Source organism: Dasypus novemcinctus, chromosome 8, assembly GCF_030445035.2.
Source record: "Dasypus novemcinctus isolate mDasNov1 chromosome 8, mDasNov1.1.hap2, whole genome shotgun sequence".
Lineage (NCBI taxonomy): Eukaryota > Metazoa > Chordata > Mammalia > Cingulata > Dasypodidae > Dasypus > Dasypus novemcinctus.
The window spans coordinates 38,792,276-38,805,710 of record NC_080680.1 but is presented as its reverse complement, the minus strand read 5'-3'; the positions used below and the strand labels follow the sequence as shown (position 1 = coordinate 38,805,710).

The following is a 13,435-nucleotide window of genomic DNA, read 5'->3' as shown; positions in this document are numbered from 1 at the left end:
GGTTATAATGAGAAAATTTGTATGGCATATATGTTATCACAATAAAAAAAATTGAAGAAATGAATTAAGTCAATGCTGAAAGTTTTATAAATTCTTTAGTTCATTCCCCAAAAGGAATAAATTGCTGTATTTAAAACAATAAGAACTATGGTTGAACTTTAGCAAAAACAAAGCACACTTGAGGATCTTTAACTCTGGTTGGTAGATATGGAGGTCTTTGGGCAAGTGATCTCATTTTAGTTTCTTAGTTATAAAAGGGACAATATTTACTATCAACAAAAAAGATTATAGTAATTTAATTAAATTTGCAAGTTACCAAACTCCAACTTCCTGCTTACAAATTTAGCTTTCTTCACTTTATTTCTGTGTCATATATTTATAGTTCATATTCTAAACCAGGAAGAGTGCTGTTACAGTAAGTCTCCTATAATGCTGGTCCACTTGCAAAGACAAGGAAGAGAAGAGAGAGCATTGAGGAGATAATGTCCTGAAGTTGGCAGGCTCACCAGTTATTTTTATTATTACATTTACATGCTTGTATATTTATTAGACAGATATGTTCTTCATAAGTGTAGGAATGTTGTATTATTCTTTTTGTTTGTATCTATAGTGTCCAGCATAGTGCATGGCACCCAGTAGATTATATATAAAGTTCATAAATAAAAGATCCCCACTTCCTGTGGGACTCCTTTCTTCTACTAGTTTCTTTTTAGGAAAATTGACTGGGTTAAGAAGCCTCATTTTAAGAAGTCTCATTTTAAAAACTTCATTGGCTCCCTTAAGTTTTCCTCCTTAAACTCATTCACACCTTGGATTGAGTTATTTTGATTTAATAATTTGGAAGAGCAGCTGGATTTCAGTATTCACTGACTGGGAACTCTGACTGGAGGGGAAGGCTGGAAAGAGCAAGTATCAATGAGGTTGTAAACTTTGGACTGGTGAAGGCAGCAATAAGGGGCTGAAGACAAAAGAAAGTATGTGAAGGGTTCAAGAAATGTTTAGAAAGGATCAGAGTGAGTGCCATTAAAAAGATTTCATATTCTAAGCGAGTGTTTTTACAGTAGCTTGACAATACTGATGTCTGGAGGTCAAATCTGGAAGTTGTACATCCCAGCCTTTCCCAAATTACTAACCAGGTCAGATGAGTTGCGCTTTATGAGTTGAAACCTTATCCCTGCTTCTCCCTACTGGCAGGAGGAAAAAAAGAAGAAAAAGGAGACCATCTCTTATGGCTACTTCTTTCCCCTTCATCCTCTTTATTATTAGTGTGGCCCACTAATTATGGAATTTCCCACTTCAAAGCAAATTTAAAATATATTCCCCTGCTTTTCCCCTTCTCCCTCCCATGACAACTTGTTCATAGCTCACTATTTTGGAGGATTTGGTTGAGATGGTGAAAAAAATAATCAATGAATCCACTCTTTCCCAAGCTTTGAATGAAGTCTTTGCACTCAAAAGTTTACTATGGGCCCTTGCAAATTACCTACCCGCCTTCTTCTGAATATTTATGCCCGAATGCCAGGATGTCAGATGCCCTTCCACTCCCATCACAGACCACAACAGGCACGGGTGGGGTGTCTCGAAGGTATTCCAAAACAATGGAGATCACGTTGGGCCCTCCTTCTACGATGAGTGCCACCACTGGAACGCCTTGACCGATTCCTGTATTAAGGAAAAGAAAAGGGGGGAAAAAGAGAGAAAAAGAACGCAAAGCCAGCAAACCAAAGAAACAAAAAGAGAAACAAAAAGCACAAACTAAAATTACTGAGCACAAGGGAAGCCACAACATATGAAGGGATAACATACTGAGCGAAAATAGCAGAAAGCCCTGTAGCAGGATTTTCCCATCAGAGAGTCTATTTGACTTTGCCCTCCCCCTACAACCTCCTGGGCTCTGGGGTCAGTTAAGGTACTGTTTACCACACAGTATAAGGGAGGGCCTAGGGTAAGAAGGGGAGAAAGGAATTGGTCAGTAGATAAACCCTTGGGCCAGAAGCCAAAAGGTAAATGTCCTCTTCAGCAAGTTTCCCTCTATGAAAAACGGGAAGTTAAAAAATACCACCAACCCAAAGTGATCAAAATGGAAAGAAATCACCTAAATAACTCTTTTTATCAAAGACTATCAAAATCAGCTAGGAACGTATTTTAACTTATTGAATTGACTATTGGCAGGCTTATGGATTTATTTGTTTCTGACCATAGATGATCAGCATGATTTTTGATTCTTAATAGCATAATAGTCAGAATACATAACCCAGGAAATATGACATCTGTCATGTAGTATTACTGCATCCTTACTACTGAGCAAGGAAACAGGTACATGATGGGTGTTCGGTAAATATTTGTTGCATTCAGTTGAATTAAAGGATTTTACAGATCTTCCCTAAAGTATTTAAGCTATTGACTCTGAACCATAAGACATTGCTTTTTTGAGATAAAAAAGTTGTCTAATATTGGCACTTACATATGTTCAACCTAACACAATAAAGAAAAGTATTAAAAGCAAATGTCCTTGAAGATATGATGAAAAAGAAATTAAACTCATTTTTAAGTCAGTGTCAACATTTTTCAACAGTAACTTCCTTTTTTTCAATTTAGTATCACACAGTATTTTCTCACCCTGATGCCTCAAACTAGAGAGTCAAGTCAATGCCATAAAAATGAGACTGTTTTGTAGGACACATAAAGCAGTTAATTTAAAAAAGAAATCATCAACATCTGTATTACTTCTATAAATATGAACTAAAAAAGCCCTTAGTAATCTCAGTTCTCCCTCCTCCATATTTTTCTATGGTTTTATCTTGTATCACAAAACTGATTCTTGGTGAGAAAACAATACTTTGGGATTTGGTTTCTTGCTCTATTAATAAGAGATTTTATTTGAGTTATGTGGCCTCTTTTATTCCTAAAGTATAAGTACTTTGGTCTCCTAGGGTTTTCTTCTAAGTCAGTGTTTTTCATGGGTTGATTTTCACCTTAAAGGAATGGTCCAAAAATGCCAGTTCACAGAAAGTAGTGCCATTTTGAATCTACATTAAAACAAAGTGTAAAGAGAATGATGATTGTTGATCAAGGCAGGGTGTCACGATTTCCTTTAGTTCCCCAGAGGGAACTGGGAAAGGGAAGTGACCTGTGGTTCCACCAGAGACTCCTTGAAATCTATGGAGAGGGAAATGAAAAGGTCTTGCTTCTCCCTTCCAATCCCAAAGCCTTTGGTGACCCAGACAATATGTCTCTGTAAAGGTCTGTTTGGATGTCAGTGAAAAGCTGCCCACTTTCCCCGCTGCTGCTGGTTATGAGGGTTTCAATAAGGTCCTGTTGAAAAGCACTTTGAAGATTCAGGGCTAACTTGAAATATTAAAACTGCACACTTCTTTTGGAGGAGGATTTGCTGTTTTACAATACAATTATCAAAACTACCAACCCCAAATAGATTTGCCTTTTAATATGCCTTGGAAGAGATCATTTCTTTCCGATGCTTAAAGTTATTTTTATGCGGTATTTCCCAAAGTACTATGTGATTTGATTTTCCTTTCTTCTTTGCTTTATCATATGCTCTCACACTGTTGACCTCATATCCCGGAACAATACGTTACACCTGCTGTTTTATATCAAATGATTTATTTAGACACATTCTGTGGAGCTTCCAAGAGAAATCTTTCCCAAATTCTGTCTCTTGAGCACTGAGTCTGTGAGTGGGATCTCTACTCCACTTCACAGACCATCTGTGAGCTATGCAGTGTACTCATGGAGGAAGCAATACTAGCAAGACCTGCTAAAATGCTGCAGTGATCTCGGGGCTACAGTCAACAGGCAAGATGACTGGAAACCTCCCCACCTTCCGAGAGAATACATAGGTACAAAGGAGCAATTTCCATAGGTTCTTTTGCTTGAGGCTAATAAACTGTATCTTTCTTGCCAATTTTTGTCAAATATTGTCTAGGAATACAGAAGCATTTTCTGGATGATCAGATTTCCTATATTTGAAATGAAACTAATTATCAATTAAGGTGATGAAAACAACTATATTAACCCAGAGTTTAATACTAATATAGACATATATATATGTGTACATGTATACCAATACATATGCATATATGTATATCAAGGATATCTATCAATTAATATGATAAAAACAAATATATTAACACTGAGTGGAATATTAATATGTAAGTAATTAAAATATATATACACAGGTATATATTCAGTCATGTCTAGTGCTAAAAATTGGATGAAAAAAATGGATGAAGAAAAAGTATAATCTAATTTTTCATAAATATTGGATATATTTATTCCTTCAAATTCTCTCTCATTTCCTTCAGTGATAATACATAAACATTTGTTTTATAAACAAAAGCATTTTTGAGTTTCTTAGTTACGAAAGAGAGAGGATCAGGCTATGTCTAAAAATTTATACTTATTGTAAATTAAACTTGTCAATATGTGGTATCATTAAGCCTTTCTGTCAGGTCTCTTTCTATGCCTCTGTCTCTTTCTGGCTCTCAGCAGTCATATGGCTCCAGTTAAATATCAAGGCATAATACTATTATTATTTGTTAAAAACCTAAACACAATGGCTCCAGGCCCCAAACATACACATACGCATACACATACACATACACATACACATACACATACACATACACACACACATACACATACACATACACATACCCATACCCACACAAATGCATTGCCTTTGTCTCTGGGAAAGAAAATGGTAATGAATAATTAGTCATGACTTAAAGCAGTAGTTCATAGCCTTGTCCGGAAGTTGGATCTTAGAATAGTTTTGTGAATCTGATGAAAGTTAGCGGCCCTCTCTCCAGAAAAATAAATGCACATATGGATAAACAAAAATGTTTCTATGACATTTCAAGAGGTTCCTAGATCCCTGAAGTGTCTCCATAAATGTCTTGTTCGTGGACCCTTATGAAACTCTGCCCTAAATGAAGTATACTGATACATCTGCAATGAGCATCAGTTTGTGTTACTTTATGCAATTCACTAAGACCTGGGAGAGAAGTTACTCTAATGAATTGGGTTTTCAAACAAAACTTGATGTCCAGGGGAAATATATCATGTTATTTTTGCCCAGTTATTCTGATTGGCTAAACTCTCCATGGTAGGTAGAACACTGTTTATAGGCTCTCTCCCCTCCTTCCTACCGTCCTTCTCTCTCTCCTTTCCTTTTTTTTCCTTCTTTCTTTGGTTCAAACCTTTTTTTCCTAAATTACATTTTGGACATAGGCTATTAACAAATTTAGAGAAAATTACAAATTAGATTCTGTAGGACAGAAATTTACTGGTAACAAGAAAAAGCTTTGTAAAATATCAAGAACAGTACATTTTTAACAGTGACATAAAGAAAACTTTTTGAGAATCCAATCATATCCAGCTGGATTCACAGGGCCTACTGCCATTCTCTTTATGCCCATAAAAAAATAAAGATAAGTTCCATTAAAGATTCTCACAAATGTATGCCTTGCTCAGCTAAATCTATTAGCCATTCACCAAAAAAAATAAAAAAATAAAAAGTTTAGACTTTATCTTTAAAAAATATAATCTCTATTATTCAGGAAAATAATTTCATTTTATCTAGATCCCTTAGGGACCTTTTTGTGTGAACACTTGTTCTATTGGCATTGGTGAGAAGTAGGTTAGTTAATTCCTTAGGTGATTACAATAATTTTTTATTTGCTATCATATAACCGAAACTCGCAGTAGTTTTCAGAGATTGCCATTAAAATTTAATTTTAGAGCAATGTAGAGTTGCTTTAAGCAGGAAGAAGCAAATGTTTTCCACTCTCATTAGCTTTTACAGTCTCAGAACCAGGAGTATCACATGGCCTCAGATATGAGTGTGGGAAATTATTTGCTAATTGTAAGGCTTCTAGACTGAACTAGGGCTTTCTTATTACATGCTGAACCACAATTAATCATTCTTTGTAGAAAATAACCTCCTGGACCTTTGTCACATTTGGTTCCTACTGCTACGTGATTCATCCTGGGTTCCCAAAAAGAGGAATAGTGTAGCAAGTGTCGTAAAGATGGAGTTGGAAGTTGTGAAGGAGGGAGGTGGCAAGAACTCCCAATAACTTTTTTGATTGTTTGATTTACAGCAATTATCTCTCTTTCTGCTGAAATGAAGTTATAACCTATGATCAGTTCAGGCACTCATGAAAACATTTGTTGTGTTATAGGGAAACACTTGGATAACTGAGATTTTTGTTCAAATGAAATTAGTACTTTAGTTTTATGTCACTGTCTCCATTCACAATCTAAACTTCTTATGGGCCCAAAGAACAACGTATTTGCTGTTGGAAAATGCTCATATTTACCTGCAGATGGAGAATAGAAGATCAATCTTTAGTTAAGTCTTAATAACTTCCAGCCCCAGATCATATGATTATCATATTATAGGTCACTTATGTGCATGATGTCTTCCTGAAGATGTAGACCAATTCGAAACTGGGTCTGTCAGGAATGAGTGGACATTTCTTTTTGCCAGCTAATGCCATGCAGCGATAAAATGAACACAGTTAACAATTCACTAGCTCTGTCTGAGTCTTGATGATTTAGAAGTTTGTAAGGAGAACTCACTTGATTTGAAATTAAGCCTATAGTAAGAGTTTATCAATGTATTTTATATTGCATAATTCAAAATTTTCATAGATGGAAAAAGATTAACAGTTATGTATGGCAGGAGAAGGATAGAGAGATGGAGGGGTGACTACTAAGGTAGGGTTTTTGTTTGTTTGATTTTGCTGTTTTTCTTTTTTCCTTTTTTTGGAGTAATGTAATGCTGTAATGGTAACTGAAGTGATGATTGTACAACTCTGTACAAATGACATTGATTGTACATTTTAGATGGAGTGTATGGTTTATGAATCTGCTTCAACAGAATTGATTAAAAAATACTATCTGGAGGAAGGTGCAAAATTCCTCCAAAGTTTATGATCTTGATTCCCATAATTAAAGAGCAGTCAATCAAAAATTACACTATATATAGAAACAATCCGCCATGAGTAAAACTCAAAAGAAAAAAAGCTGGAAAAAATTCCCCTAGTTAAATTTTGCATAAAATAAAAAAGCATTGAACATATCCCCGTGTGTAACTGCTCTCTTGATATCCTGGTGTTCACTATGATGGTTGATTCTACCAACAGAAACCTTGTTCACCATGTCCTGTATTTGGACTACGTAATGGGGCGTAAAAACTTAGTAATTCCTCCCAAACCTCGTATAGATTCAGAGAGGTCCCGACATAGACTTGTGGACAGCAGCAATTACTCTAATGATTAGAAGAGAAGAACCCAAGCTGTTTGCCTGATTTTAATGGGCACCAATTGATTGAGAAATAATGGCAGAAGTTTGCAACATACCAGTCTTAGAATTGCCAAAACCAGTCTTAGAATTAGAATCTTGATACGCTTACCCACTTAGCATATCTCTTCTGTGGTGTGGAGTGTGATGGGTTTATGGAAACTAGATAGAACCATCAGTTCTGCCTAAGAGACAATATACAAAACTGCTCCTCTTTACTTAAGTTTAAGGTTCCTTTTACAATTAGGAAGGCTCCCATTGCGAATGCATGAACATTCAGATGCAATTGTAGAAATCTCACTGTTCAGAAAAAGGATATTTCAAAATGCTATATTTTTGCAAAAAATAAATGTGATTGGAAATTGTTGAGCTGCTAAGGAATAGTGAGCTCAGAATAATCTCTAGAGATGACATAAGAAAAAACATTTTATTTTAATTAGAATATATTCAGTGCAAGCAAGCAGATGTTTTACATATTGCCTTCATGTTTTGGAACATTATCTCTCTAAGGAAGCAGAACTATAACTGTAATGACTTTGATCTTATTTCAAAATGGACAATTAACCCAAATATCTTCTAATGGATCCTGACGATGTGGCCAATTGGTGGATGCCGATTCCAAGGCAAACCAATCCTAAGTGCCATTTGTACTACAATTGTTTTTTTGTAACTATGATTCTGCACCTAAATTGATGCTTAGGGAAGCATTCGAATATATAACGTAACACACAATCTATTAAGCAGTCAAAATAAAATCACATTCAACAAGATGTTTCACTTCTAGATATTTTTGGTTCTCTATTGGGGAAAAACTCCTTAAAAGATGGGTGGGGCCTTTCCATGAGGTTGGCACTTCCCTAGGAAAATGCTTCTAACCAATTTAGGGCCAGGACAGGGGTGAATATCACGCAGATTTTAAAAAATAACTTTTCCTGTCCTCACCAATCCCCACAGCAACTCCCTAGTTGTTATTTAACTTAACAGAACCCTTTCATGTACAATCTTCCCATATTTAAAGCTAACACCAACAATAAACATGGAGGTGTATCTATTCCTCGCATTAAAAATCCCAGAAATCTTGGCTGGAGATATGGGGTTGTGAAGACACTGAAAATATATAGTTGGATTCATGGGAATGGCCATAGAGATGGCGATTAAAAAAACAACAACAAACCAAACAAACACTGGAAACTGATGGTGCATAGGATTTATTATCCTGGGGACTGGGAATATAAAATCTGTTGAATTAATATGGTAAACCTCCATTTTTTTCCTGCTTGTTTTCAATACTGTTGAACTAACGTATTTTGTGTTTTATCAATGCTCCAGACATATTCATAGGAATTCTATACTAGCCCCTATCAGCTGGCTTTCATTTTGGGGATTGTGGTCTTGCTTTGCTTTTCTGCCTAGTAACCAGAGACCAAAACACAGAACTGGAATGGAGGAGGGAGTAGACCAGGGAACCTTGCAGCTGGCCACAGAGGTCACTGTGGCATGTGTGCTAGGAATACCCATCATATCCTTCCTGGTTACACTCTCTGTTAGAAGGGGTAATTGTAACTGCTCCTGTCCCATCTGGTGGGTCAGGGGTGAGTACCAAACCCACAGTGGGCCAGATTTGCCTTCCTGGAATTGCAGTTGAGACCCTCGCCCCAAGGTGAGTAACTGGGAGAAGAGGGTTGGGAGCGCATGGATTTTTGGGAAGGGAAGCTTCTGTTAGTGGTGGCACTGGTGGGCCTGTGGGAAGGTGAATAAACAAGCAAAGAAGCCTGTATGCAGGAAGAAAGGATGGGAGCAAGGGGCACCACAGAGGAGAGAGCACATGGTCTGAGAGGGACAAAAGGTGTGTGTGTGTGTGTGTGTGTGAGAGAGAGAGAGAGAGAAACTGGATAATTGATGACTTCTCAATCCCAGTTACAGTCACGTGGCTATAGTTCCTACATACAGTTCCCTATAGACCAGGGGTCAGCAAACTTTTTCTGTAAAGGGATAGATTGTAAACAGTTTAGACTTTGTAGGCTGAGGGATAAAATAGAAGCTATTATGCAGGTATTTATGTAACAAGAGAAAAAACAAATTTCTACAAAATTTTTCTTGAATTTCAAAATGCAATTGAATGCAATTTTAAAAATACAGGTCTACAAATGAGAAAAATGGAATTTTTATATGGAGGATAAAACTTGATTATCATGGGTCATAAAATATTATTATTTTGGTAATTTTCAACCAACCACTTAAGAATGTAAACATCATGAGGTATGGGAGCCATAAGAAAACAGGTTGGGCCTTAGTTTGCTGACTCCTTCTATAGACACATTTCTCTCTCTTTATGAAAAATACCTTTTATTTAATCTACTTTGAGTGAGTTTCTGTTTATTTCTATCAAAATTCTTCCCTTCCCCACCAGCCACTCTCCCAGGACGTCTTCACCAGTCCTCAACTACCCACAAAGTCTTCACTTGTTCTTTTCTAAGCATGAAGACCTCCGCAAGGAGATAGTACTTGAAAATAATTCATAAAGGAGGAACTTGGGTCAGCTGAGTTGATTTTTTGAGGGTGGGGTGCTAAGAGGCATTATTAAAGTTGAAATTGGGCATAAATCTAGTATCTCTGCAGGTGCCAGGCCAGCTTCATTTAATAGCATAATTGACAGTTTACCAGTCATGGTTAAACCACTCTGCTTCTCTTACTTAAAGGGTGAAGGAGTTCACCTGTGAGCTGTATTAAGACTTCACCCTAACAATGGAGGCATTCAGATCTAGTCCTGTTAGAGCTATAAGCCCAGGGGTAGAGGGAGAAATTCCTCCACTCTGAATCTCTCTAAAACCCCTAGACAGCACCACCATTCTACATCCTAATTAGGCTGGGGCATTTGCCTGCTCCCCTTTTAGAAATATGGACATCAAGACGTGGGCTTTACCTTGAGTTCAGTGGGCTTTCATGGGAGAACTTTGCCCAACACCACTACCATATCTACCCTGAACTCTTGAAGCCTTGACTGGTCAGATGGGGCTCTTCCTTAGACCTTGGGCTGCCTGTCTGGAATGGGACTGAATTCTCCAGGTCCTTGTCCTTGGTCTTTAATTCTCAGTTCTATGACTGCCTCTGGCTCCATTTTTCTGCAGGCTTTGTGCTGACTCCCACTTCCCTGGAATAGGGTCACCATTGGCTCTCAGCATGTCTCACTTCGGACTCGCTCACCTCCCTGTTATGATAAACCCTGACAGCATGGGTAGACTACATAGAATCAATAATATTATGTTACTGTAATCACATTCTAGGAAGACAAATAAATCTTGATGTATAATGGTATACCAAAAATATATCTTGGTATCCTACACAGTATCTAAAACACAGAGAGTAGGTACATAATTCATAGAGCTGTTTTAAGTAACGAATTGTTATTTATAAAGCACTTAGAACAGAGTCTGGTATTTAATAAAAACTATATGGTCAAATAAATATACATAATCATGTTTATATTTATTAAACATCAAAAGGTTTATGCTTTAAATATACAAATGATTCATCAACACAAAAGGAAAATGAATGGATTTTATATTTTTAAATCAAAAGGATGTTCTGAACTGAAATAATCTGCAATGTGATTTTCCAAAGTTTGCAAATTCTTTCAGGCAGATCACTAATATGCTTAGAAAGCCAAATAATCTTATATCTGAAAGGCTAAAACTTTCAGCTCTTTCATTGTTTGAAAACAGATTGGATTTGGGTGGGTGACCTTTGATATCACTCCCCAAATGTCTTCTACCAAGGCCCTCTCCTCAGCACTTCAGTCAACTTAAGTCTCCTGAGCTCTGTGGATTGGACATAGAAGTGAATGCCAAGTAACAAACCCATAAACAGACTCCGAGTGAATTATATGCTCATGAAGCTTTTGATTCAATCAATGGGAAGCAGTTATTCCCTTATGGCCTAGACTGCTTTGATTGAAATATTCTGCTATTAATGTCAATATATCATAAGGGCATCCAAACAGCATCCCCCCTGAATCATTTCAAAAGAAAGTGAACAGTCACTCCCAAGGGCTGTAGGGCAAGTATTACTTTCATAAACGGAAAGAACCAGCATTATTTTCTTTGGAGCTATTGTTTGCAGGCTGAATGTTTTAATGTAATTGATCTAAGTCTACAAGAAAACTCTCCCAAACAAAGCTATAGTCTTCTTGGTCTTTGCTTTGTTTAAAACCCACATCAAAAGGCAGACTTTGCCTTCTCAAATGAAAGGTCATCGGCATGGCTCTCACTCATTTTACTTTATAATCCTTTGACCACAGGCCTATAAAAATGTGCCAAGATCTGGGTCCACAGCCCATGCAAGTTCCTTAGCATGTTGGCAGAATTAGTAAGCAGCAGAGCAGAGAAGGGAATTGTGGATTGGAAAAACACAGCTACCGCCCTTGGTGCAGAGTAGAGCTGGCTGGAGGACGTAGATGGTAGGAGAGCGGAACATTTTGCCTGTGGTGTGCTTATTACTTTGTCTTCCCAAATTATTCCACAGTATCTTTTTGCCTCAATTGATGTAACCCTGATTACTTCTCTGTGCCCAATACAAAGAGTTCTGTTCTCTCTTTAAAGAATGCTCTTTTTGATGTTCTGCTGTGTGATGAACTTACACTCATCCATGAGGTCCCAGGTCCAAAGAAAAGTCTTCCATGGACAACTTTTATTCACCCTCAAGAGGAAGAATTAACCTTTCTCACTTGTGTGTTTTTCATAGCATTTGCCTTTTTAAAAGCCCATAAAAATGAATATATTTTATAAATTTGCCAATCAACTAGTATGGCATAAAGAAAAAAATTCTCTGCGTACCTTACATACACAGTATTTTTTGAAGTTTTATCTCTTTAATTACATGCTTAGACACCTCTTTTTTCCTATTAGGTAGAGTTGTCTTTGAATCCCCCTGTGTCTTACAATGCTCTACATGGCTTTGTTGCTCGCTAACATTTGGGGAAAAGAAGGCAAGACACTGAGTTACCATCAAGTATATTCTGATCTCTCATGGGTTAAATGATAATATAATCTTTTCCACAGCACTTTAAGTGTGTTATGACACAAGCAATTTCCCCTCAATCAACTGACCTGAGGTCCAGGGTACTTAGCTCTGATTTCAAAGCTCAGGAAATCAGGAGTTGTGCCAAATGACCAGTGCCTGTGCTCATTGGCTTTCCTGTGACCTCCTGAAATTGCTTCCTCACTGATTTCCCTGCCTCCACAATACTCTTCACATAACTGCTAGTTATCACCCATAAATACAGGCTTCTCTATAAAAACCTTTAGTGGGTTCTCATTGCTTAGAGATAAAAAGCCCGACTTCTTCAGCATGCCTTGCAGGGCTCCCCAATCTCTGGACCCAGTATTTGTTTGCAACCTCCTGTCCATCTGGAGCTCTCTGTTCACCCTGATCCTAGGTCTCACTGGACTCTCCTCTTGACTTTCCATCTCAGATTTTTTTTTTTAATTCCCCCCCTTCGGGCTTGCCTGCTGTCTGCTCTCTGTGTTCACCCACTGTATGCTCTTCTGTGTGTCTGTATTTATTTTTTATTTATTCCCCCCTCCTGCCCTGCCTTGAGGCTTGCTTGTTTGTTTGCTCTCTGTGTCCATGTGCTGTGTGGTCTTCTGTGGTGTTTTAACTTGTCTCCCTTTTTTGTTGTTGCGTCACCTTGCTGCGGCAGCTCTCCTCTGTGCTTGCTGGCTGGTGGCTCTCCGTGGTGGGCCGACAAGCCTGTCCCCCCAAAGAGGCCCCCCAGGGCCTCCCACATGGAGCCCCACTGATTGAGCCACAGCCGCCTCCCTCAGATTATTTTTTAACCTCCTCTTAGCCGTCCTAATTTTTAGAGAGGAGTATCTTTGCCCACTCCTGCTTTCCATGAGTAAGATTTTTTTCCTAAGCAATATTGGGTTTTCTCTGCCCCTATACTAACTTGGCCTCTTGGTAAATTTGAGAAGAAAAACTGTGTCTACTCAGCTCAGCATCACTCTTTTTCTTCTCAGCATCAGCCTGCCTGCAGGGAGCCTGAGATCTCTCCAGTTCCATCAGGGGTCCTGCTCCTAAAGGGGTGGGGGCAAGGGCAAGGGGAGGCTCA

The 13,435-nt window shown here is 37.9% G+C and overlaps 1 protein-coding gene across 13 annotated transcripts in view; it reads right to left on the bottom strand.

The window, feature by feature from the left end:
• TRPM3 (transient receptor potential cation channel subfamily M member 3) overlaps positions 1-13,435 on the bottom strand; it is a 915,440-nt gene that overhangs the window by 223,957 nt on the left and 678,048 nt on the right. For all 13 annotated transcript variants that reach the window (XM_058301681.2, XM_058301675.2, XM_058301676.2 and 10 more), the window contains one exon: positions 1,488-1,662. In XM_058301681.2, the coding sequence (XP_058157664.1) occupies positions 1,488-1,662 (175 nt within the window). The remainder of the gene's footprint in view (positions 1-1,487; positions 1,663-13,435) is intronic.